This window comes from Phacochoerus africanus, chromosome X (genome assembly GCF_016906955.1).
Source record: "Phacochoerus africanus isolate WHEZ1 chromosome X, ROS_Pafr_v1, whole genome shotgun sequence".
NCBI lineage: Eukaryota > Metazoa > Chordata > Mammalia > Artiodactyla > Suidae > Phacochoerus > Phacochoerus africanus.
In genome coordinates, this window is record NC_062560.1 from 96,557,453 (window position 1) to 96,584,774 (window position 27,322).

Here is a 27,322-nt window from a genome sequence, read left to right on the forward strand (position 1 = left end):
GTCACAGGCCCTCCCTAGTCCCTAAAGCTATAGTTATGGAAGAATAGAGCTAGGCTGGAATTAATTAGGGAGGAGAGGGGAGACAAATTCTGTCCCTGAGAGACACCAAGTTCTTCTACACCATCCGTCAGCCTTCAGCACAGATGGGATGGAGGCCATGCCTAAAAATATGTCAGCCCTAGGTGACATCAGGACTGTGTTCTTTTATGTCTAACTCACCCCAGATGGAAGGGAAAGCACTTGATGAGTAGTAGTGTTTGAAACTGGCAGAGAAACGTATTGTGCTAGGAATTACTATAGGGGCAAAAGGCCACTGTGGATTTCCTTGTCAGTAAAAATAAACTCTAATAGAAATTTCAATAAGGAGCCAGCAGAAACATCTTTTTCATCATCATTTTGAATTTGTGTTTATTGAGTGCACAATATATTCTAGTCTCTGCTCAGAACACTTGATGAACACTATTTTTTGGTATCAATAAAGGACTAGAGAATACTTGCCACTATTTTGAAGCCAGTCACCCAGCCAGAACACAAAATGAACTCTTATGAATATTCTAAAGCATTTAGTAAGGAAGAGATCTTAGGCTTTATGTAAGCATTCCTGATTCGTGTTTTCCCCACTAGGAGTTGCCCTCCCCACAAGTTTCCTCACAACTGGAAAGGAAGAGAAGCAGGGAAAAAAAACAGGAAGAATTGAGGTATGGTCCTGAGAAAGTCACAAAAATTTAGGCAATGGCACTCCACAGATGTTTAGAGATGGCAATAAACATCATGGAAGGGCCAAAGGAATGGAGTGGTAGGAACCAGCCTTGTCCATTTCCTAGCCCCTCCCTATACAAGTGTTTTTACCCATCCTTTGAGCTTTGGGGCAAGTGAAGAGCTCCTTGATTGTACAGTTACCTTTCAGTTGAGGATCTTTTTTTCTTATTTTATATGAAGGATGAGGTTGGGGCTTGGGTAGTCCATCAGCTAGGTTAACATTTGAGAGTATCATTGTTCTTAATGAATTTTGTAAAGAGTCACTGACCCACTGGCCTAAGGGAAAGTGAAAATGAATGACTGGTGAGTTGAAAAGCATACAAACTCTGGGTTATACTACTGTCAAGTGATTAGCAACTGGCTTAGTCTTGGTAGCTCTTTTCAAGGCTCCCTTCTCTCCTCTTCCCCACTCTCTCCAATCTTCTGCCAAAGCTCAAGGTTTGAGGCAGTGGTCAAGCTCCATGGCATAAGAATTGGTGTTCCTCATGATGCTCTCCACCAACATGACAGGCTTGGGGTTCCTTCCAGCAAAGCAAGAGAGCCAGGTGCAGATCAACATGGCTGCAGCTGCTCCACCTCCAGCACAGTAATAGGCCCAGCCAAGCCTACAGGTACCTATGGAAACAGGGACAGAGAGTTAGATTACCTTCTCTTATATTCTCTTTGAGATGTTAGGGTTAAACTGAGAGTAAGAAACAAGATGCAACCAGGCTTACTCTTTTCTCCTTTCCTCCTTTGCTGATAGCTGGTATTAGTTTTAGCAAAAGATTATAAAATTTTATTCTGTTAAAGTAGGAGCCTGGGGATGGTGTGGGTGGTGGTGGTGGTGGTGGTGGTGATGATGCTAATGACAATGATGACAAGAACAACTCGATCAAGTGTCAAGAACAAAGGTTAGCTCCTTAGACACATATCTCATTGATCATTGCAGTAACTATACAAGATTGGTACACTTATGATCCCTGCTTTATACAAGATGAAGCAACCAAGGCACAGGTTAAGTTAATTGTGAAAAATCACACAGATAGAAAATGGTAGAGTCAGGATATAAACCCTGGCTCAGCTTGACTCTATAGCGCCACATTATTATTATTATTGCTGTTTTAGGAATGCACCCGTGGCCTATGGAAGTTCCCAGGCTAGGGATCAAAGCTTCTGGCCTTCAGCCACGGCAAAGCCAGATCCAAGCTGCATCTGTGACCTACACCGCAACTCATAGCAACACTAGGTCCTTACCCCACTGAGAAGGGCCAGGGATGGAATCTGCATCCTCATGGATACTAGCTGGGTTCATTTCCGCTGCACCACAAAGGGAACTCATGAAGTGCCACATTATTAACCACATTTATATAATACAGTGCATGGACTGTTTTAAAAGAACTATGTTCTACAACATAAGGAAATTTGCAGGCAAAATCAAATTTCTTGCTCCTTACTACATGTCTCTATCCTAACCTAATTTTTCAACATCCAGGAAGGAAATATGCATTGGAATCAAAGCCAAGTTTCTAAGGGCTAGTTTCAGTTTGAAGGATAATGGGAAAGGTCACCTGACCAAAAACATCTACTGCGCCATTTATCATTCATTCTACCAGAGGTAGTTTCTTTCCTTTGAAATATTTGAGTTTTTTCTGTCTATGGCCATAGCACCCTGAACATGCCCGACCTCATCTGAAGTATTTGAGTTTTTTCAGAGATCCGTCAGAAAAAGTCAATGCCCCCAAAAAGAAAAAGAGCTACTATATTACAAGGGATCAGAATAACAAATGCTAAAATCAAGTGCTTAAGCAAAAAGGACTGCAGAAATTTAAGCAGATGCTCAGTGATAGAAAATTGCAAATGACTTCTGAGGAAAAAGCTGGGCAGTGACCCTCACCTATCTCACAGATATATATTTTCACATATATACCCAGGGATAGAATTCCTGCATCACATAGTACTTCTATTTTTCATTTTTGAGGTATCTCCATGCTGTTTTCCATAGTGGCTATAGCAATTTACATTCCCACCAGCAGTGTATGAAGGTTCCCTTTCTTTCATATCCTTTCCAACATTTGTTATTTGCAGACTTTTTGATTCTGACAGGTGTGAGGTTATGTCTCATTGTTCATTTGAATTTCTCTGACAATTAGTGATGCTGGGCATCTTTTTATGTTCCCGTTGGCCATCTGTATATCTTCTTTGGTAAAAAAGCCTATTCATACCCTCTGTGCAACTTTGATTGGGTTGTTTGTGTTTTTGATATTGACTTGTATGAACTATTTGCATATTTTGGATATTAACCACTTATAGGTCATATCATTTGTGAATATTTTCTTCCATTCCACAGGTTGTCTTTTGTCAATAGTTCGCTTCTTGTTTTTTGTTTGTTGTTGTTGTTGTTGTTGTTGTTTTGCTGTGCAAAAGTTTTAAAGTTCAGTTAGGTCCCATTTGTTTATTTTTGCTTTTATATCTTTTGCCTTGGGAGGAAGATACAAAAAAAAAAAAACTGTTGCTACAATTTATGTCAAAGAGTGTTGTGCCTATGTTCTCTCCTAGGAGTTTTATGGTTTCAGGTCTTATATTTAGATCTTTAACCAATTTTGTGCTTATTTTTGTTATATGGTGGAGGAAATCATTGTTTTACATGTAGCTGTCCAGGTTTCCCAGCACCACTTATGGAAGAAATTATCTTTTCCCCATTGTATATTCTTGCCTTCTTTGTCATGGACTGATTGACCATAAGGGTATAGGTTTATTTCTGTGCAATATATTCTGTTCCATTGATCTATGTGTCTGTTTTTTTGGGGGGAGGGATATTTGTCTGGGGATTTTTTGTTTGTTTTTTTGCCAATACCATGCTGTTCTGATTACTGTAGATTTATAGTACTGTTTTAATTACTACAGCTTTGTAGTATAGTTTGAAATCTGGGAGGGTTATACTTTCAGGTTTTTTTATTTTTTTGCAAGATTTATTTGGCAATCTTTGGAGTCTTTTGTGGTTCCATGTGGATTTTAGGATAATTTCTTCTAACTTAGTGAAAAAAGCCATAGGTATTTTAATAGGAATTGCATTAAATCGGTAGATTGCTTTGGGTAGCATTCCAGTTTTGCAATATTAATTCTTCCCATCCAAGAACATGAGATAGCTTTCCATTTCTTCATATCACTTTCAATTTCCTTCATCAATGTTTTATAGTTTTCAGAGTATAGGTCTTTCACCTCTTTGGTTAAATTTATTCCTAAATATTTTGTTCTTTTGATGCAATGTTAACATAGATTTTTAAACTTTTTGGATGGTTCATTAACAACCTATAAAAAAGCAATAGATTTCTGTACATTAATCTGATATCCTGATATCACTTACTAGTTCTAATAGTTTTTTTTTTATGGAGAAGTTAGGGTTTTTTACATATAGTATGATGCCATTTGTAAATAGTAATAGTTTAACTTCATTCCAATTTTGATGCTTTTTATTTCTTTTGTCTCATTGCTGTGGCTAGGATTTCCAATACTCTGTTAAATTGAAGTGGCAAGAGCAGGCATCCTTGTCTTGTTCCTAAATTTAGAAGAAAAGATTTCAGGTTTTTACTGCTAAATATGATGTTAGTGTGGGTTTGCCTAAATGGTCTTTATTATGTTGAGATATGTTCCCTCTATACCCATTTTGATGAGGTTTATTTTTTATCATGAATGGATATTGAATTTTGTCAAATTTTTTTCTGAATCTATTGAGATCATAATGTAATTTTTATCCTTCCTTTTATCAACTTCTTTATCACATTGATTTTCATCCTTGCATCCCTGGAATAAACCCCACTTGATCACAATGTATGATCCTTCTCATATATTGCTCATACATTTGGTTTGATAATATTTTGTTGGGGACTTTTGCGTCTATATTCATCAAAGATATTTGCCTTCAGTTTTCAGGTTTTTTTGTAGTATCTTTGTCTGCTTTTGGTATCACAGTAATGGTGGCCTCATATAATGAATCTGGGAGTCTTCCCTACTCTTCAGTTTTTTTTTTTTTTGAACAGTCCAGAAGGCTATGTATCAGCTTTTCTTTATGTTTGGTAGAATTCCCATGTGAGGTCATCTGATCCTGGGCTTTTGTTTGCAGAGAAGGTTTTTTAAAAATTTTTATTACAAATTCAATTTTACTACTAGTGGTCATTGTATTCAAATTATCTGCTGCTTCTTGATTCAGTAATGGAAAATTGTATGTTCTCTTTCTTCTTAAGCTATCTAATTTGTTGGCATGTAATCATTAGTATTCTCATTATTTTTTGCATCTCTGTGGTATCAGTTGTCATTTCTCCTCTTTTGTTTCTTATTTTTCTTATTTGAGGACTCTCTCTTTTCTTCTTGGTGAGCCTGGGTAAAAGTTTATCCATTTTGTTTATCTTTAAAAAAAACACATCTTGGTTTCATTGATCTTTTTTATTTTTTAAATATCTCTTTTATTTATTTCCTCTCAGATTTAGTATTTCTTTATTTCTGCTAACTTTGGCCATTCTTTGATCTTCTTTTTCTTTTTTTTTTTTTATTTTCCCACTGTACTGATCTACTTTTTCTAATTCCTTTAGGTGGTTGATTAGATTTTTATTTGAGATTTTCTTTTTTCCTGAGGAAAGCCTGTGTTGCTATCATCTTCCATTTTAGAACTGCTTTTGCTCATAGATTTTGGAGTGCTGAGTTTCCATTTTCATTTTTTTTCAATTTTTCTATTTGATTTCTTCATTGACCTTTTGTTTTTTAGTAGCATGCTGTTCTAACTCAACATGTTCATTATGTTCCTATTTTTATTTCTATAGCTGATTTTGAGTATTATACCATTATGGTCAGAAAAGATGCTTGATGTAGGAGTTCCTGTCATGGCTCAGTGTTTAGCTAACCTGATTAGCGTCCATGAGGATGCAGGTTTGATCCCTGGCCTCACTCAGCAGGTTAAGGATCTGGCATTGCCATGAGCTATGGTGTAGGTCACAGATGTAGCTCAGATCCAGCATTGCTGTGGCTGTGGCGTAGGCTGGCAGCTATAGTTCCAACTGGACCCCTAGCCTTGGAACCTCCGAGTGCCACAGCTGCAGCCCTAAAATACAAAAAGACGAAAAAAAAAAAGATGCTTGATATAATTTATAATCCCTTAAATTTGTTGGAGCTTTTTTGTGATATAGTATGTGATCTATCCTGGAGAACATTCCATATGCACTTAAAAAGAATGTATATTCTACTGTTTTTGAATGTAGTGTTCTATACATATAAATTAAGTCAAACTGGTCTATTATGTTATTTAGGATCTCTGCTGCCTTATTGATTTTCATCCTTGTGCTTATGATTATTACAGACAAGACCACAAGACTGGTGGACTGGATGATCTGTCTAGATGATCTGTCCATTGATGTCAGAGGGGTGTTAAAGTCTTCTAATATCATTGTATTATTGTCAACTTTTCCATTAATGTCTGCTAGTATTTGCTTAATAAATTTAGGCACTCCTGTATTTGGTGTATATATGTTAATGAGCATAATGTCCACTTCTTATAGTGATCCTTTCATCAATATATAATGCCCTTCTTTGTGCTCATTATAGCCTTGTTTTAAAGTGTTTTGTCTGAGAGGTGTTTTGCAACCCCTGCTTTCTTATCATTTTCATTGGCATGAAATGTCATTTTTTATCTTCCCTTTCAGTCTGTGTCTTTCCCTGAAATGAATCTCTTGTAGGAAACATACTGAAGGGTCTTGTTTTTTTTTTAATCCTATCAGCCACCATATCTCTTGATCAGAGCACTTAGTTCATCGATATTTAAGGTAATTACTATAAGTATGCACTTGTTGCTATTTTATTCCTCATTTTCCAGTTATTTTTGTAGTTATTCTTTTATCATTTATTTTTGGTTTTCTCATTGTGGTTTAATGATTTTCTTTTGTAGTATGCTTGAGCCTTGAGTTCCTTTTTTTTTTTTTTTTGGTTTTTGTGTATCATAGGTTTTTGATTTGTGGTTATCATGGGTTCATATATATTGACCTATAATGATATCTACTTGTTTTAAATTAGTAGTCATTTAAATTCAAACACATCTTAAAAGATATACATTGTTTACTCCCTTCCCCTACATTCTGGGGTTTTGATATATTTTACATCCTCATGTTTATCATTTAACTATTTCTTGTAGTTATAGTTGCTTTTTATATTTTTTTTTATCTTCATACTGGCTTATTTAAGTTGCTGATCCTTTCCTGGTGAGAGTTTTCCCTTTCCTATAGATTCAAACTTCTCTTCCACTTGGAGAATTCCCCTTAACATTTATTTTCAGGTAGGTTTAGTTTTAATGAACTTTTAGTTTTTGCTTGTCTGAGTTCTTTATCCCTCCTTCTATTCTAAGTGATAATCTTGTGGGTAGGATATCCTAGATTGCAGGTTTTTCCTTTTTAGCACTTTGAATATATCATGCTACTTCATTCTTTCTTGCTAAGTTTCTGCAAACAAATTAAAAAACTTTGGGGATATCCTTACGGGGATTCCCTTGTGTATGACTCTGATTTTTTTTCTTTCTGCCTTAAGAATTCTCTCTTTAATTTTCACTTCTGCCATTTTTTGTCTTTTTTTGAGGGGGACACAGCCATAGCATATGGAACTTCTCAGGCTAGGGGTCAAATTGGATCTGCAGCCACTGGCCTACACTGCAGCCACAGTAATGCCAGATCTGAGCCATATCGGCAACCTATGCTGCAGCTCGTGGAAATGCTGGATCCTTAACCCACTGAGCAAGGCCAGGGATTGAACCTGCATCCTCATGGATACTAGTCAGGTTCTTAACCTGCTGAGCCACAATGGGAACACCCACTTTTGCCACTTTAATGTATGTCTTCATGTGGGTTTGGGATGTTCACCCTGTTTGGAATCATCCATGCTTCCTGTACTTGAATTTCTGTTTCCTTCTTCAGGTTGAGAAGTTTTTAGCCATAATTTCCTCAGATACATTTTTGATGCCCTTCTCTCTCTTATCTCTTTCTGGGACTCCTATAATGTGAATGTTGGTATGCTAAATGTTATCCTAGAACTCTCTTAAGCTGATTTAAATGTTTTTAATTTATTTTTCTTTTTGCTGTTCTGCTTGGGTGATTTCCATTATTTAACCTTCCAGATCACTTATGCATTCTTCTGTATCACTTAGGTATTGATTCCTTCTAGGTGTGTTTTTATTTGAGCTATTGAATTCTTCATTTCTGATTGGTTCCATTGTCTTTTTTTTTTCCTCTTTTTATGGCTGGCTGCAGCTACATATGGAAGTTCCTGGGACAGGGGTCGAATTGGAACTGCAGTTGAGACCTCTGCCGCAGCTTGCAGGAATGCCAGATCTTTAGCCCACTGAATGAGGCCAGGGATCAAACCTGCATCCTTACAGAGGCAATGTCTGGTCCTTAATCTGCTGAGCCACAACAGAAACTCCTGATTGGTTCTCTTATATTTTATAGTTTCTTTCTAAAATTTTCATGGTGCAGTATTTTTTTCCCTAATTCAGTTAACATTTTTATTACCAATGCTTTTAATTTCTTTATCTGGTAAACTGTTTATTTCTATTTCATTATTTTTGTTGGGGGTTTTCTCTTGCTCTTTCAATTGACAGCAGTTCTTTTGCATTTTATTTTGCTTAACTTTCTTTATTTTATAATGATTTTTATTTTTTCCATTACAGCTGGTTTACAGTGTTCTGTCAATTTTCTACTGTTACAGCAAGATGACTGAGTTACACATACATGTATACATTCTTTTTTCTCACATTATCATGCTCCATCATCATTTTGCTTAACTCTCTATGCCACTATGAGTTTAGGTGAAATAGTTATCTACTGCAGTCTTGAAGTGGTATTTTTATGTGGGAATGTCCCTATACAGACTGCGTGTGCACAATACCTTTGTTGGGAGAGTTGGATTTGATGTGGATACAAGTCATGTTTTTCCTCAAGGTGTGCTGACAGCTATCACTTGCTAGTGGGTGGGATGGATATTGAGGGGCTACAGCTGGAGCTGGTATGAAGAAGACTTCCCCTCTGCTCAGTGCCCATCACCATCCTAACAGGCAAGGGATCTGATCACATGTTGCTAGAGCAGAAGCTCCATAAGTTCAAGCCCAAGCTGGCTCTGTTGCCTTTATTTGCATTTTACTCTCTCCCCATTTCAGGACCCTTGCCCCAGAGGTGGGGAATGCTGAAGCAAGGGGGCCCCATGCAGGCTCTCTGCTCATGTCAGCAGCAGATAGAAATCTGAGTTGTCTCTGATAAACTTCCCGTGCAGGCACTCACAAATGTTTCTCTGCTCAGATACAGCCTGATATGTAAGTCCCCTTTGTTCCTTACAGCTGATCACTACCCCAGCCTCTGCACCCCTGCCCTGAGGTGGAGCTTACCCACACCACAGGGCAGAAAAGGGCTGTGTGGAATCTCAGTGTGTATTGGAGGGTGAGCTATGGTGGAGTGGTCACTGGCAGAGTTCTGGGCTGCTTCTGATGCATTGCTTGAATAAGCACCGACCATAGCTACTGCTGCTCCACCCAGGGTCTGCCTCAGGACCTGGTCACCCCTGCCTCCCATGGTTGAGTCTTCTCCTCAGTCATGGCTGTCCCACATACAGCGCTGCACTGTTACTTGGAGTGAGTGGGGCTGCAGTGTTTGCTTGGCTCAGGTTGTGGCTCTACAAGGCAGTCGTGGGAAGCTCAACAGCCATTAGAGCAGATCTCTCTCTTCTCTGCCTAGAAAGCAAGCACGCATGCATGCATGAACACATGTTCCTCACGAGTGGAGTCCAGCCTTCCCACAGCTGTCTTGTTAGTTCCAAGGGTTCTCCAACCAGCCAAGGTGTTTTGTCTCCTATATGTAGTGCCCCAGGACTAGGGAATCCAATATTTGGCTCTCACCACTCACTTCTCATGTCAGGAGAGCTTTGCATTCTCCTTTTTCCTCTGAATCCCTTCCCAGAGGCATAGGTCTTGACTCGATCACTTTTCTTCCTTCTACCCCTACACAGATATCATTCATACAGCCTTAGTTGTACAGGAATCCTTCTGCCAGTTTCCCGATAGTTTTAAGTAAGAATTGTTCCAAATATATATGTACTCTTGATGTTTATGTAGGGGGAAATGAGCCTCATGTCCTCTCACTCCACCATCTTGGCTGATCTCTCCCCATGACAATTTACTTGTCAATAACCAGTCTTTTTTTTTTCACTTGGTTCACAGTGAACCTTAATTTTCCTTCTTATAATTGTCTGGATGGCATGTTATATTAAGAGTCTGATTTAACCCCAAGATAGGCTTCTTTTCTTTTCCATTAGGATCAAGCTAATTTATCCCAAATTTTCTACCTCAAAAATAGTCTTTCTACCACCAAGTTATCACACACACTGCCTCTCCATGCCACAAAGTTTCTTTCCTCTTATTCACCAATTCATATCTTCCTCAGAACATTCTTCAGGACTCAGAACCTCCAGGAAGCCTTCCCTGAATAACTCAGTGGGCTCAAGTCACCTCAACCAAGTAGGCCACCAGGAATTCATGTATATACCCTTTACATGGGTGTACTTGTTAGGCAAAATGCTGGAAGGAAGATTTTCATATATGTATTTTTTGTCTGTCCTTTATCCCCTTCCAGACTGTTGGCTCAACAGTATAAATGTATTTGTTTCTTTCTTGATAATGCCTCCAATGCTCTGTCAACAGTGGGTGCTCAGTATGATTTAGCCTAACAATACTTCAAAGATAGCCATACTTGCATTTTAAACACCCAGATCCATGACTTTCATTTTGAATTAAAATTTAAAACCATCCATAGTAGTAGTCTGTCTGTTTCTGGAATGTGCTATAAGGTCATGCGCATTATGTTCCCTTTGCCTAAAATGCTTACTGCATGTGCACATGTATACATACACTTCCCACCACTCCCTTTGCCTAGTCAATGTTTAATCACTTTTCAGAGCTCAACTCAATCATTCGTTCCTTAATGAATTTTCCCCAGACCTCCCTAAAGCCAAATTCCGTCATCAGAGGCCCTCATTAGTACTGTGCACCTTTCTTTCTGTACTTGAATTGATGAATATATCCCTTATACCCTCCCATGGCAAGTGTCAAATCAGTTCTTCAGAGAAGATGGTACTTTACCAGTAGACTTATACAGTCATATGATTTCCTGAACTCCCACAGCCCCACCCAAAATCGTGGTGATAGCCAGACTATAATAACTATCAAAACAATGTCATCATCAGAGTAGGGGCTGAATTTGAAAAAGAAGTCTTCTTAAAGAAAGGAATCTAACTATCTACAAAGTAACCTCAACATGAGCAATAATGGTTGAACTCTAGGAAGAGTAAACTGAAGAATGCCATATTGAGGCAAATAGCCAATAGATCTGGATCCCTCCTACAACCTTGTCACACCTACCCTTAGACACTCATTCATTCACTCACTCATTCACTCATTCAGTAAAAACAGGAGGTTTTATACAATGTTTTGGGTTTTCTAGTGAAAACTCTAGAGATGGGCAAACCTTCAACTTTTGCCATTCTTGGGAGGAAGGCTACAGGCTCTACTACACCCATTTCACAGACAAGAATGTGAGGCTCAGTCAACAGCTCCAGGAATGCTCTCAGAGGCAGAGATAGAGGCAGGGATCCAGATCAAGTCTCTTTACTTTCAATCTGGTTCTCTGCTCTCTACTGTTTTTCTCATCCTCCTGAAAGTCAGTTTCCTCTTACAGGACCTGTAACCTGTAGGCCCCAAAGAGGGGGCTCCTAAATCAATTTGCAAGAGATTCAGTTGAACTTCTCTCCTAGCCCTGCCAACCAAAATCTCCTGTGCTTACATGGCAGAGTAGACAGGAGCCAGCACTGGTGTGGGCCTGCTGTCAGGAAGCTTGCTCCTCTCTGACATACTCTCAATCTAGTCTAGACAAGGCATCTGAAGTCTCATTCTATTTTTTCAGTTGCCTCTCATGTCACCGCCCCCCCCCATTGGAGTAGCAGGGCTTTTTTTTCTATTAGATACATGCACCCTGGGAGTAGGAAAAGACTTGTTTCTATAACTGAAAGGAATAAATATACAGCATACCATTACCCCCAAAGCCTTAAGCAGGAAGAAAGCTGCCAAGGTGGGCAGCTCTGGAGTGACGAGTTAGCAGGAAAGGCCTTAATAAACTTTATTTAAGTCAAGTCGGAACCAGGTATCATTGGGCTAGGAGCCAACACCAAAATGCCTCCTTTGCCACCCCAGTGCAGACACCTATGAGGTTACTGAACAGCATCTAACCCCAAGGCTGCTGCTACACAGGAAACAAAAGAGAAATAGAGGAAATATAGCTTTTATTCAATCCTCCCTCCACAAACCTACCTGTTACCTGCTTGAGGGAACAGAGAGGTTACATTACTAGCATTGCAAAAGGGTAAAAAGGAGAAACCTTTTAAGAACTACATTTCCAAGTTGAGAGCTGCTGTCATTACTTATCTACTCCACAGAAAGCTTGGACACAGATCTGATGGCCTACAGAAGAACTCATGTTTTCTATGGAAGGATGCAAAAGTAGGGAGCAGTGGCAATTAGCTACCCTACATTACCTCCAATCACCTTTTAGTGAAGTCTCGTGGACCATAACCAATCCCTAAATCCTATTCCTTGAAGTAAAGTTGATCCTTCTATTTATCTGAGAAATATTTATTAAATACCTACTACATGCCAGACATTTTGAATACACCATTTCATTTGATTCTCACAACAGCCGTGATTAGTTACATTTACAGCTAAAGAAACTGAGTCTCAGAAAGGTAAATTACTTTACCAATTTATGAGTATCAGAGTTAAGATTTGAATGTCATAGTCACAAGTCCGTGGTCATTCATTTCAACCACGCCAGGAGAGTGGAGTCAAGGATACAAATTACTATGTTTCAAGTTTTATGAGAAAGCATGATATTTTCAACTAATCACTTCACCTTTCTGGATGTCAATTTCCTTTTCTTAAAGTGAAGGGAATTTTACTGGAGAGATGTCTAAGTACCTTCCAATTCAAATTTTACATTCTACTATGAATGTGATAAATGCTTTAAGAGACATATGATTAAAGCATTACATTAACATCCAGGGAAGGAATTATTTGTGGCTGGGAGAATTCAGGCTCAGGTAGGGTTTTATAAAGAAGATAACATTTCAACTAGACTTTAGTAGTGGAAAGTGGGCCTTCTAGGCGGTGGGAGTGGCTGGTGTAAGCAAAGTTACATAAGTGAGAAAGTAGACCACATGTTTCAGAAACAGCATTACATTCAGAGTTGTTTCAGAAAAGAAGCTGTATATGGCAAATAATAATCTGAATCTAGATCAGGAAGGACTATGAAATTTGTCATATTTCCAACAAGGAGTAGGAAACAAAGGAAAATTTCTGATCAGAGGATGATATGATAGAGCATAGCTTCTCAACCTGGGTATAATTGACATTTTGGGCCCCCAAATTATTTGCTATAATGAGGGCAGTGGTTTGTGGGGAGGATTGTTTGTGCATTGTAGTACCCTGGCCTCAATCTACTTGGTGTCTGAAACATACCCCCGCCCCCATAAACACACTGAACTGCGGAAACTAAAAATAACAACAGATATTGCCAAATATCCCTTGGGGTAGAAGTGGTGAGGTGGATTACTTTCCATTAAAAATCAGTGAGTTAGAGGTACGGTCTGGGAAGTTTAACCTAAAAATTCTGTGTGAAAGGGACTGGAGACAGAGACTGGTTAACCAGAGGTCAGGGATGCATAAAGCAGCCTCCCACAACAACAAAAAATTATCTGGCCAAAAAGTCAGTATTTTCAGGGTTGAGAAACCATCAAATTAATCTTGATTACTGAAAGATTATCCCCAACAGAATGGATTATTCTCTCTTAAGAATAGCTGTGCATGGTTCCTTATTGACCTGGGAAGCTGGTTGGAACTAGGGCATGGTCAGCCTTGAGCATTCTAGTGTGCTAACCCAGGGAAGCTGGGGAAGGTCAAGGACAGAGAACTCATGAGGTATTGAGAAGGATTTATTGACTGTTTGGGAGTCAAAAAACTAGAGTTTTTAAAGAAATCTCTTAACCCCACTGGATCTAAGCTCTCTCACTCCTAAAATGAAAGAAAACAATGAAATACCTGGGTAAAATAGAACGATAGGATCAAAGAAGTTTTTGTGATCCCCTTCATAAATAGCCAGGCTCACTGATATCTTGTCTTTCAGATTGAATGCACTGATTCTGAGGCTCCATGCTAGAATTGTTCCAGGGCCTGTGTCTTCAGAAAATACTTCAGTGAGCTGACATTACCCCTGGGCACTATGTCTACATATATGCAAAGGTATTTGTGAAGAGAAAGATTAGGTGGCAGGATGGGGGTAGAGAAGAGGTCCTAACTGCAAATTAGCTTTAAGCAAAGCTTCTGGATAAGCCCTGAGATAAGCCTGTTCCTTTTTATGCTCTTCTGTATCATTTCTAACACCCTATCTGTGAGTCATTCTATTCCAGTGTTGAATTTGCTGTGACAAGATCCTTCATAAAAGTTATTAAATCATCACTCAGCAGTGGGCCTGACATTTAAATCAAGACATGTTGCTTTTATTCCAAGTTGCAAATCAAATTGTTTTGGAGTTTGACTCTGTTTCCTTTGATTCAGCATTAAGTTATGTTACTATATTTCTGCTGTTTAGAGAACAAACTGTCACTGTCTGCTACTTAAATTGACCCCCTCCCAGTCCTGTGCCCTTCTGGGACGTGGTATCTGGCCAGATGTCAATGGTTTGTGGTGAGCTACTGGGAAGAGTTAGCAACAAGCTGATGTTTTGGTGGGGCCCAACACTGGTGTGAGGGTCAGAGTTGGGAATCAGAGTAGGAAAGAGTCTGACAGAATATTTCTTTGCAGGTAGGCATGGTCATAGTTCCAGCTTAGAAGCCAAAAATACCAGAGAAGTAATCCAAAAAAAGAGTCTTCATTGGAGGAAGAAATAAAAGGCATAAAAAGAGAGTGTGGCCACTTTGGAAGAAAGTTTGTTTCTTAGAAAACTAAACATGCTCTTAGCATATGATTCAGGAATCATGCTATTTTGTATTTATCCAAAGGAGTTGAAAACTTAATGCCCACACAAAGACCTGCACACATATATTTACAGCAACTTTATTCATCATTGCCAAAACTTGGAAGCAACCAAGATGTCCTTCATTAGGTAAATGGATAAATAAACTGTGGTACATCCAGACAGTGGAATATTATGCAGTGCTGAAAAATAAGCTATCAAGCCATGAAAAGACATGGAGGGACTCGAAATGTATATTACTAAGTAAAATAAATCATTCTGAAAAGTCCACATACTATACAGTTTCAACTATATGACATTCTGGAAAAGGAAAAACCACAGAGGCAGTAAAAGGATCAGTGGTCACCATGAGTTAGGAGCGTGGGGTGGGGAATGAACAGGCAGAGCACAGAGGATTGTTAGAGCAGTGAAAATACTCTGCCATAAAAAAGAAAAAATAATGGCATTTACAGGAACATGGACGAAACTAGAGATTCTCGTACTAAGTGAAGTAAGTCAGAAAGAGAAAGACAAATACCATACAATAACACTTATATGTGGAATCTAAAATATGGCACAAATGAACCTATATATAAAACAGAAACAGACTCACAGACATAGAGAACAGACATGGTTTCCATGGGGAAGAGGGGAGGGAGTGAGATGGATAGGGAGTTTGGGGTTGGTAGATGCAAACTATTACATTTAGAATGGATGAGCCATGAGGCCCTACTGTATATCACAGGGAACTATATCCAATCTCTTGGGTTAGAACATGATGGAAGATAGTATGAGAAAAAGAACATACATATAGATATGTACAGCTGGGTCACTATGCTGTACAGGAGAAACTGGCACAACACTGTAAATCAACTATTCTTTAATAAAAAATAAACAAAAACCACAAAAAAGGAAAAAATACTCTGTACAGTACTATAATGATGGATGCATGTCATTACATATTTGAGTGAGATAAGTCTGTCTTTTGTCCAAAGCTATAGAATGTACAACACCAAGAATAAACGCTAAAGTAAACTATGGACTTCAGGTGGTTATGATGTGTCAGTGTGTGTTCATCAGTTGTAACAAATCTACCCCTCTGGTGGGGGATGTTGATAATGGGGGAAGCTATGCATGTGTGGGGATAGGTGGTATATGGAAAAATCTATATACCTTCCCTACGTTTTTGCTGTGAACCTTAAAATGTTTACCAAAGTCTTAATTTAAAAAAGGAGAGTGAGCTAAGTCTGTCTTTTAGGTTTCTCAAGTCTTCTCTTTTAGAGAATCATCTGATGGAATTCTAGATCCTGAAAGGTTGGAGAAGACAGAGAAGCAAGGATATAGCAAGCACATAGCAACCATTAACACCTTGAAACTGACTAGGGCTAGATGAAATGTAATGAAATTTTCAGATACACAAAGTTTCAATTTGATGAAAGCATTGACAAAAGTCAGGTTCCAAGAGATAATACTCTAGAAAAAGATTTGCTTATAACTTTGGGATCAGTGGTAAGATGCCCTGAATATTAGTGTGGTAGGGGAGAGGCTGATGGAGGCAAGCCTTGGAGTTGGGCAAGAAGGAATAAAGATGTTTTAAGAATGTAAACTCCTCAAGGGTGTAGAGAGGGGACTGAATTCCTACACAAATATGAGATTCAAATTCTAGGAACTCGTGGAGATAGGCTGTTGGAGGGTGGTACACTAGACTACAAAGAGAACAATATTAACACCTGGGTATTTTGTTTAATATATTCCAATAACCAGGGAATTTGAGACTCTGTTCTTGCCTTAGATAGGCAAAATAAGGGGAGGAGTGACTGACTGCAAGGATGGAAGAAGACCTCCAACAGGAACCAGCATATTGCCCTCAACCTCACCACCCAGAGCAGAAGGACTGGACAGATATGTAGAGATATCTCTCTGGGAGCCACCTGAAGGGCCTTCACAGCCATAATCATATTAACTCAGGCTTCTTGCACTTGCCCTGAGGGCAAGACCCTCAGCTACAGAGAGACACCAAGTTTCCTTTGGAATTCTATGGAGTGGGTGGGGAGGACTATAGAGAGATAAAGGAAACAAAGAAGCTAAAGGAGGATCAATGCAGTAGGTGGAAGAGCATGGGAAGAAAGGCAGGGGGAGCTTGTTTAGATAACATTAGGAGAAGATTAGAACTCTTGAGAACACTCATGATGCACAGGGACTGTGGAGTGGAGAGATTGAGATGTTTAGCAGACCTCTTCCTAGTGAGGCTCTTATTTTTTCCAAAGCAGACCCAGCTCAGGAAAACCAGGTGCTTCTCCCATCACTGTGGGATCATCTAGTCTTATGAAACCAGGGCTGCAACCCACCTCCCCGGTTGCTATTTGGTGTGTGTGGTTGATGTGGGAGTGGAGGGCAGGACAGTGAGGTAGAGGGCAGATTAGTATCTGTTTACTCAACATATTTTTGCCACGAGGACCTGAATTTAGTGCTAAGAAGACAACAGGGTTTTGGAAGAGGCTTGCGGTCCCATCTGTTCAGAGAGATACTGCTGACTTTAGGGTCTCTATAGGTAGCAGCATAAAATACATTTTCAATGCAGCCAAGACCAAGGCAAATGAGCAGAGAACCTTCTCTGCTAGATTCAGCACAGATGAATAATTGTCAAAGATAAAGCAAAGTCAATGAATTCCAAAGCAATTGCCAAATACTCTTCCCCCTACCACACTCTCCACAGCCCCAGTAAAAAGATAGTCTAAGCCATGAGACTAGGTGAGTGGGCTGGGTGTGAGTGTCAGTAGAGCTCAGATGGGAGGCCCAGAACCTACTGAAGATTACAGGGGCCTATCAGGCTTCCCTGTCAGAGAAGAGGCCAAAAACAACAACTAAATCAAACCAAACCAACAAATAAAAAAAATCTCTGAAAATTTCAGGAGTTCAGGTAACTGTGTTATTGCTAGTAGCCACTACTAGCCTCAGTCAGGTCTGTTAGGGAGGTAAGAGAGTCTGAGTTGCCAATTCTCTCTTGGTCCATCCCAATGCTCTAAAGACCGGGGCACCTGCTGGAAAGACAGGGTAGCACTCAGTAAAGAGCCAGATTCTCATGGTGACAGAGATGCCCTAATTTGGTTGATTTTTTTTCTCTCTCTTATACAAACTTCTACTAAACAAATTGAGTCCTTCTATTGAAGTCTTCTCAGCCACGACTGAGCATTTGCTTCTGACCTATCCTCATGCTTTGTCAGCCTGTCTTTCCTATTTATATCATTTCTTACACAGCTAGCCTGAGTTTTAACTACTTTGTTCATATTTTTATTCCATTGGGGGTGAGGGAGAAAAAGTTAGTCTCAGGCCAGTTTAAACTATGCTACTGGGTCTTTCCCAAGATTGACCCCACCCCCCCCACCAGCCTGCCCCTGAAAAAACCTCCACGTCACTCTGTCCTTTGAACAGTCCATCAACTACACTTGGAGCAGCTTCTCAGAAGAGCTCTGGGAACTGCTGCAGACTAAATGTCTCTGTCCCTGCCCCCCCCAATTCATATGTTAAATGCTAATGCCCAGTGTGATGGTATTTGGAGGTGGAGCCTTTGGGAGGTGATTAGGTCATGAGGCCAGAGCCTTAATTAATGGGATTAGAGCCCTTATAAAAGAGTCCCAGAAGGCTCCTTTGCCCCCTTCTGCCATGTGAGGCCATAGCAAGAAGAGGGTCATGAATGAAATTAGGAAGCATTTCCTCACTAGACATTGAATCTGCTGGCACACTGATCTTGGATTGCCCAGCCTCACAAGTGTGAGAAGAACATTCTATTGTTTATAAGCCATCAGTCTTTGGTCTCTCTCATAGCAGCCCAGACAGACTAAGACCGGTACTCGCCACAAAGAGATAGGTTAAAAAAAAAAAAAAAACAGCTAAGCAAGTATCAGACCTATTTGACTCAGCATGAGCTCTCTAGGACACTTGGCCTCAAAAAATTTGGCCCTTGTCCTTTAACGTCTGCTCAATAGACCTCTTCTTGTATCTACTTGAACTTTCTCAGCTAAGTAAATATGTAACTGGAATAGAAATAGCAAATATTGGTCAAATGCATCCATGTACCAGGCACTGTGTTAAGCTCTTTAAACATTTTATTCTCATGTAAGATCAAAAAATCAGAAGAGTGAAAGGGTGCCATAGAGAGATGTGGAATGAGTAAAAAGACCATTAGTATGACAAGTGTTATGATATAAGCGATAGAAGGATACATATGAGGGGCATTAAATCCAGTTTAAGGGCAGGGGGAGTTTTCAAGAGAAAGTAGAAAGTTAGGAAGGTGAGGAAGTTGAGAAGGGTATTTCTATCAAAGGTATTTTCAGAGGGGCTGGGCAAGACAAGCTTGAGCGATGATGGAAGTAATGACCAAGGTCCCTATAGACCATGCTAAGGAATCTGGAGTTTATCCTGAGCACAATGGGGAATCATTGATAAAGAAAGAGAGGGGAGTTCCCGTTGTGGCGCAGTGGTTAACGAATCCCAGAACCATGAGGTTACGGGTTCGATCCCTGGCCTTGCTCAGTGGGTTAAGGATCTGGCGTTGCCGTGAGCTGTGGTGTAGGTTGCAGACGCAGCTCGGATCCCGCGTTGCTGTGGCTCTGGTGTAGGCCAGTGGCTACAGCTCCGATTGGACCCCTAGCCTGGGAACCTCCATATGCTGCGGGAGCGGCCCAAGAAATGGCAAAAAAAAAAAAAAAAAAAAAAAAGACAAAAAAAATTACAAAAAAAAAAAGAAAGAAAGAGAAAGACATCAGATTTGCATTTCTGAAATATCACTTTGGCCACAAAATGGGAGACAGATGAAGGTGGTAGTGTGCAGTATTTTAAGGAATAGGGGGGAGAGAGAGAGAGTCAGGGGCTATTTTCTGTAGTCCAGATGATAGTGATACTAAGGGAAAGGAGATAGATTATAGAGTTCTCATCATATGCCTTTGCTAGGAGCATTTATGCCTTATGATTACCATCATCATGGTTTGGGATTGACATTACTATGGTTTATTTGTTAGATGTCCCTTGCTTAATGTATATTATCATGTCTCCTCAAATAAACTGCAAGCTCCTTAAAGGCTCTATTCTTGTAATCTATTAATTACATAATAGTGTTCAATTCAGTACTGTGTATATAGTGAGCATCCAGAATATGCTTCTTGAGTGACTATTATATATTTTTGACATAATTTTCAAATATTTATGAGTGCTAAAAGGCCAGACCTGGCGAGCTGACCAACCTCAGAACTCAGGAGTGAGTACACCCTCATTCCAGCCATTGACTTCACCCCATAACCAGCAAGGCAAGCTTTGAGCATCAGCTGTTTGCATCTATGCTCCATTGCTCAATAGATGTACACCACAGAGACTTTCCTGGGGCCCAAGTTCCCTGAACAACGATCAATGCCACAAATAGTAAAATATGCATATAGCACTTTACAATTCACAAGGCAATTTTTCCATCCATGATCTCATTTAATCTTTCATTTGTGTTATGCATTCATCAAGTCCCAGCCAGAGGCAGGAATACTATTGTAGAGGAATCAAATGAGCATCCAGATGAAGTGTTTAACCATGGTTCCCACTTAGACGATAGAACCATGCACATGTGTGCTCTGTTAAGTCATGTGGTACATACAAGGAGAAGGGCCTGGGGATGAGGGTTACAGGGAACTGCATTTAAAACCATGCCCTGTCATTTATAAACCAAAGCTCTAGGTAAGTGATTTAACTTTTCTGAGTTACAGGTCCCCCATGGGTAAAATGGAAGTGATACCACCTACCTCAGAGCACCTGTGACAGTCAAATGAGATGACACAAATAAAGCACTTAGCACAGCACCTAGAATGATCAATACTTCTCAGCTCCTTTTTCTCTCAGGTAAACACTTTTCAGCTAGTCTACCAGTTCCCAAAAATGTTTGGGGAGAACTTGACAATAAGAATCCTAGGTCCTACCCCATATCTACAGAATCATTATCTCTGGGAAGAGGGCCCACATGATTTTGACGCACAACTCAGTGGGAAACCACCTGAACTAGACCATAGCATTAGCCCAAACTGGTCTAGCTTTTACATGAAAAGTAGAAGGGAATCAACATTTATTGAGAATCTACAATGTGCTCCACACAGTGCTAGTGGCTTTCACAAGAAAGCTATGTTTGTGTCCAGTTCCTCCCAACTCACCTGGGTAGGGCTTGGTGAAGACAGTTTGAAAAAGTCATACGACACAACAGACAGACATATATTTTCACCCTCATAACACTAACTTTGCTAGAAAATTGCTCATAGGATGTGCAGGAGTTGTCTCTGGTTTTCTTTCCAGTTCCTGCCTTTGAAACATATTTCATTTTATTTAAAAAAAAAAAAAAAACACCTTCTGGGGAAGTCTAACCTTAAAAATTATAACAATAATAGCAGTTATCATGACCATTTATTGAGTGCAGACCCTGTAATAAATGTTTTAGATATATCATTTCATTTTATTCTCATGAGAGCTCTGCGAAATAATTGCCGCTGTATTAACACCCCCAATTAAAAAATGATTTCTGGGAGTTCCTGTTGTGGCTCAGCAGTAAAGAACCTGACTAGTATCCATGAGGACGTGGGTTCGATCCCTGGCCTTGCTCAGTGGCTTAAGGATCTGGCATTGCTGTGAGCTGTGGTGTAGATCACAGACTTAGCTCAGATCCCGTGTTGCTGTGGCTGTGGCGTAGGCCGGTGGCAACAGCTCCAATTCGACCCCTGGCCTTGAAACCTCCACAGGTGTGGCCCTAAAAAGACAAAAAAAAAAAAAAAAAAAGGTTTCTGGTTTTAAAACAAAGGCTTAGGACATAGTATAATTCCAGAATAGACAGGGAAACACAAACACTCACTAAAGGTGAGGAGAACAACGAAAGCTAATGCTGAGGTTTATAGAAGAAAATCAAGTGGAGGAAACAGAAGCAAAGAAATTAAAGGTGAATCACATTCTTTGACCTGAGGACCAGAGGCAGGGCCAGGAAAAAAGCATAGAACAGAATGAATCTGCCTGACTTTACTGCCATCGTGTGGTGGTCTGATGTACAGACAACCGGTTCAAGATTCTGCCCTCTTGTTTTAGTCAGTGAATCTACTAGACTCTGCAGGACACTGGGAGGGGAAATAAGGCCACATTATGCTGAAAACGTGCTCTTAGAGCCTTGTCTCCCTCTTGAGTCACCAGGCTGGAAGTCACCTTAGGAATCAACTACTTCAGCAGTAAATACCTCTTCTCCTATGGGCAATTTCAAGAAAGACGGAAATATTTATAAGCCCCATCATTTTTTCTACTCAAAATGAAAATGGCTTAGCACTCCATGTCATGTATCGAGTTTCATTACTTAAAGTTTTTCTCTATTTTTAATAGAAGTCGGTCAGTGAGAAAACTAGCACTATATATCAGCTCCTGAAAGTAGATGGAGGAGGAAGTTAACAGATCAGCTTTCTCATTTTTTACACTTGTGGGGCATTGTTTTCTTAAAGCACATTCACATAAATTTTGTCATTCCGTAGCCAAAACAACTTCTGAGGGTAGATAAAAATCATCCTCACTTTAGTATGTAGAGGAATTCCTATCATGGCACAGTGGTAAGAAACCTGACTAATATCCATGAGGATGTAGGTTCGACCTCTGGACTCGCTCATGGGTTAAGGATGCAGCATTGCCATAAGCTGTGGCGTAGGTTAAAGAGGAGGCTCAGATCCTGCGTTGCTGTGGCTGTGGCATAGGTTGGCAGCTGTACCTTCAATTCGATCACTAGCCTGGGAACTTTCATATGCCACAGGTGTGGCCCTAAAAAGGGGGAAAAAAAAATCTATATGTAGAATCTAAAAAAATCAAACTTATAAAAAACAAAGACTAAAGTGGTGGTTACCAGGAGTTGAGGAGGATGAGAAAATAGGATAGATGCTGTTTAAGGATACCAACTTGCAACAAATATTAACTAAGCTCTAGAGATCTAATGCACAGTACAGAGAATATAGACAACAATACTGTATTATAATCACCAAACTTGCTAAGACGCTAGAGCATAATTATTCCAACCACTAAAAGTATATAAAAATTATAATTATGTAATGTAATACAGATGTTGATCACTACAGAGGCAATTATATTACAATATATGTATCAAACTAACATGTACAGCTTATATTTATACAATGTTGTATGTCAAGCGTATGTCAATTTAAAAAAACACTAAAGATGAAAGGAAATGACTTGGCTATTGGTCACAGAGTAAAATGGTAACAGAGCCACCCTACAAGTTGTTCATGCCACTCCACAAGACATTTAGAGAGCACCAAGAGTGTGCCAGTCACCAGGGATATATAATTGAATTAAGCTGCTCTCTCACCCACCGACTCCCTCTTGCCTCCTCCAGCTTAGCACAGCTTCTCCTCTGGGTGGAGACTCCTTTCTGCATGGGCCAGGAGGGCAACTGAGAAGCTTTAAGCAACACCTGAGACATAAGTTTTCCAGAAGGACTGGCTGCCCAGGGCATTCTAAGCAAACGCTTAGAATGAATGAGTTGCTTTCGGCAATCCCCCCTTGGCCAATCCCTGGCCCCCAGTCTCCTCTCCTCCAGGAGGGCTGCTTAAGTAGACTGGTTTATCTCTTCACTACCCTGGTTTTTTAAGAACAAAATAAATACGAAATTAGATCAAAGATCTCACCACAAAGGTAGGCAGGTCACGACAGGGAGCCAGGTAGGTATCTGGGGCCTCTGGTTGTTCATCAGTCTAGTCCAATGCTCTCCATGTAAAAACCGGGGAACCAAACCTGAGTGGGACAGGGATGTGCCCAAGCAGGCTTAGGAAAATTAAAACCTAGTTGCTCTGATACCCAGGAGAGGGCGGTTTCTACCACACTCTGCTGCCCCTCTGTGGACATGAGGATGCATTAAGCTGCCTCATTGTGCTCTGGTGAGCACAAGAAAATGCTGTCCATAATATGAGAAGGAAACTGACAGAGAGGAAAGGTAACAGGAAATGCCTGTAAACTGAACCCATAAAGGCCAAACCCAGAGTCACCGTAAAAGGCTTTGAACTGGCAAGAATGAGAGGAAATGATGGGAGAAAAAAGGAAATGTGCTTCTGAGACAGGAAACACAGGGAGCACACACAAGGTCATTAGGTAGCCTCTGTTGTGGGCCTTTGTCAAGTTGAGTGTGTCCCACCCCTGCCCACAGAAGCCAAGCCTGGGGCATCCTCTCCAAAGAAGCTCTTAAGAATTGGATCTTTACCTACTAACAGCAAGTTATATTTTATGCAACCAAGTGAGCTAAATGTTTTGTATGTATGTTTTACTTCATTTAATCTTCTCAATAACCTTAGGGAGAAAAATATTTTTATCCATTCCCATTAATGGAAGGAAATACAGAGAGGTTGAGTAGTGTGCCCAAAAATGCACAGCTAGTAAGTGGTGGGGCTCACATTTGAATTAACCTGTGTGATATAGATCCATCAAGCTATACAGAAGTGGCTCTTTGTGGTAATAGGTGCTTTTTCTGAAAATTCAAGTGTTAGAGACCTTTTTATTTCAACAACTGGTATCATAATGATGACTATGATGATACCAGACAACTTTTGATTGGTTGCTACATACCAAACACGGTACTAGGTGTTTTGCATGTGTAATGTCATTTAGTCCTCATAATCCCAGAACCCCAGGAGGTAGCAATAAGTTCCCAAATGCTGAAAAACTTGCCAAGGTCACAGAGCTAAAGATGTAGGTATGATAAAGCTCACTCTCACCACTAGGCAATACTCACGTAGGTTCTTCCCTGGCTCCCGCTGTTGATGATGCCAATTAGAGGCTTGGTGTAGAGTAACTAGAAGGTGAAGTTAAATGCATCTATTTAATGTTGAACTGAGATGGATTCATTCGTGTGGGATCAAGTGCACGAAATCTATATTTGATGACTAGAGTTCAATTAACAACCATCGAAATACCTTTCTCAGCTTAAATCTTTCATTTACTTTAAGTGTGGGGAAATTTGCACTTGGCTGTTGCTATAGGAGCCTTTGTCTGACTTTCCCCTTCTTATTTAATAGGTAATTCATTCAGTAAATACTGGATTGCCATTGAGCAATATCTCAGTGCATGTGACAGCAAACTAGACCCAAATCCCTGGTTGTGGTGGCTTAAGAAAGTCACCTGTGCTTCTCGGGTTTCAATAGCTTTAGTGAGTCCACTGATTGATCTGCAAGGTACCTCCTATTGTAGGTTTCAGTTCAAGCTCATGATTAGGTTTTTTAATCTGTTTAAAATATTTGATTAATTTCTTATTTTTATTTAGATATAATTTAAATATATTATTTTAGTTTCAGATGTATGACGTAATGTTTCACTATATGTATATATTGTGAAATGATCACCACAGTAAATCTAGTTAACATCCAGGAGTTCCCGTCGCGGCTCAGGGATTAGCGAATCCTATTAGCATCCATGAGGATGCGGGTTTGATTCCTGTCCTTGCTCAGGGGATTAAGGATCCTGCATTACCATGAGCTGTGGTGGAGGTTGCACACTTGGCTTGGATCCAGCGTTGCTGCAGCTCTGGCGTAGGCTGGCGGCTACAGTTCCAATTGGACCCCTAGCCTGGGAACCTCCATATGCCGTGGGAGTGGCCCTAGAAAAGGCAAAAAGACCAAAAAATAAATAAAAAAAATAAAAACATCCATCACCACACATAATTATACATGTTTTTCTTATGATGAGAACTTTTAAGATCTATCCTTTTTTTTTTTTGTCTTTTTTTTTGCTATTTCTTTGGGCCGCTCCCACGGCATATGGAGGTTCCCAGGCTAGGGGTCGAATCGGAGCTATAGCCACCGGCCTACACCAGAGCCACAGCAACGCGGGATCCCAGCCGCGTCTGCAACCTACACCACAGCTCACGGCAACGCCGGATCATTAACCCACTGAGCAAGGGCAGGGACCGAACCCGCAACCTCATGGTTCCTAGTCGGATTTGTTAACCACTGCGCCATGATGGGAACTCCAAGATCTATTCTTTTAATAACTTTCAAATACATAATACAGTATCATTAAAAATAGTCACCATGCTATACATTACATTCCCAGGATTTATATATCTTACAGCCAGAAATGTGTACCTTTTGACACCCTTTACCCATTTTGCTCAATCCCCACTCCCTGCCTCTGGCAACCACCAACCTGTTCTCTGTATCTCTGAGTTTGTTTTCCTTTGTTGTTTGTTTTTTTTTTCAGATTATAAAGTATTTGTCTTTGTCTTACTTGAAACTTAGCACAATATCCTCAAGGTCTATCCATATTGTTGCAAATGGCAAGATTTTCTTTTTTTCCATGGCTGAGTAATATTCCATTGTATATATACCATATTTTCTTTATCCATTCATCTGTTTATAGACATGTAAATAGCTTCTATGGCTGTTGTAAATAATTCTGCAATGAACAGGCATATATCTTTTTGAGTTATTGCTTTTGTTTCCTTTGGATAAATACCCAGAAGTGGAATTGCTAGATCATATGGAAGTTCTATTTTTAAGTTTTTGAGGAAACTCCATACTGTTTTCCATAGTGGTTATACCAATTTACACTCCTACCAATAGTGAACAAGTGTTCCCTTCTCTCCGCATCCTGCCAACACTTGTTATTTCTTATATTTTTGATAATATACATTCTAACAGGTGTGAGGTGATATTTCATTGTGGTTTTGATTTGCATTTTGATGATTAGTGATGCTGAGTACCTGTTCCTGTACTTGTTGGAAATCAGTATGTCTTTTTTGGGGAAAAAATGTCTATTCAGTTCCTTTGACTTTCTTTCTCCTTTGTTTCTTTCTTTCTTTCTTTCTTTCTTTCTTTCTTTCTTTCTTTCTTTCTTTCTTTCTTTCTTTCTTTCCTTCTTTCCTTCTTTCCTGGGCCATCCCTGCAGCATAGGAAGTTCCCAGGCTAGGGGTTGAACCAGAGCTGCAGCTGCTGACCTATGCCAGAGCCACAGCAATGCCAGATCTGAGCCACATCTGTGACCTATGCTGCAGCTTGAAGTAATGCTGGATCCTTAACCCAGTGAACGAGACCAGGGGTCGAACCTGCATCCCCAAGGATACTAGTCAGATTCTTAACCCTGTGAGCCACAACAGGAACTCCGACCATTTTCTAATCAGATTTTTTTTATTGACATATATTAATTATTTATATATTTTGGATTTTAGCATCTTATCAGACATATGATTTACATATATTTTCTTCCATTTGGTATATTGCCTTTTAATTTTGTTGATGGTTTTCTTTGCTATGCAGAAGATGTTTAGTTTGATGTAGTTCCACTTGTTTATTTTTGCTTTTGCTACTTTTGTTTTTGGGGTCAAATCCAAAAAAAAATCAGTGCCAAGACCCATGTCAGGGAGCTTACTTCCCATGTTTTGTGCTAGGAGTTTTATGTTTCAAGTCTTAAGTTCAAGTCTTTAATCCATTTTGAATTAATTTTTATGTATAGTG

General features: G+C 39.8%; 1 protein-coding gene across 3 annotated transcripts in view; it reads right to left on the reverse strand.

The window, feature by feature from the left end:
• Nucleotides 1-412: 412 nt before the first annotated feature.
• LHFPL1 (LHFPL tetraspan subfamily member 1) overlaps nucleotides 413-27,322 on the reverse strand; it is a 62,571-nt gene continuing 35,661 nt past the window's right edge. For all 3 annotated transcript variants that reach the window (XM_047764830.1, XM_047764832.1, XM_047764829.1), the window contains one exon: nucleotides 413-1,374. In XM_047764830.1, the coding sequence (XP_047620786.1) occupies nucleotides 1,193-1,374 (182 nt within the window). In that variant the 3' untranslated portion in view covers nucleotides 413-1,192. The remainder of the gene's footprint in view (nucleotides 1,375-27,322) is intronic.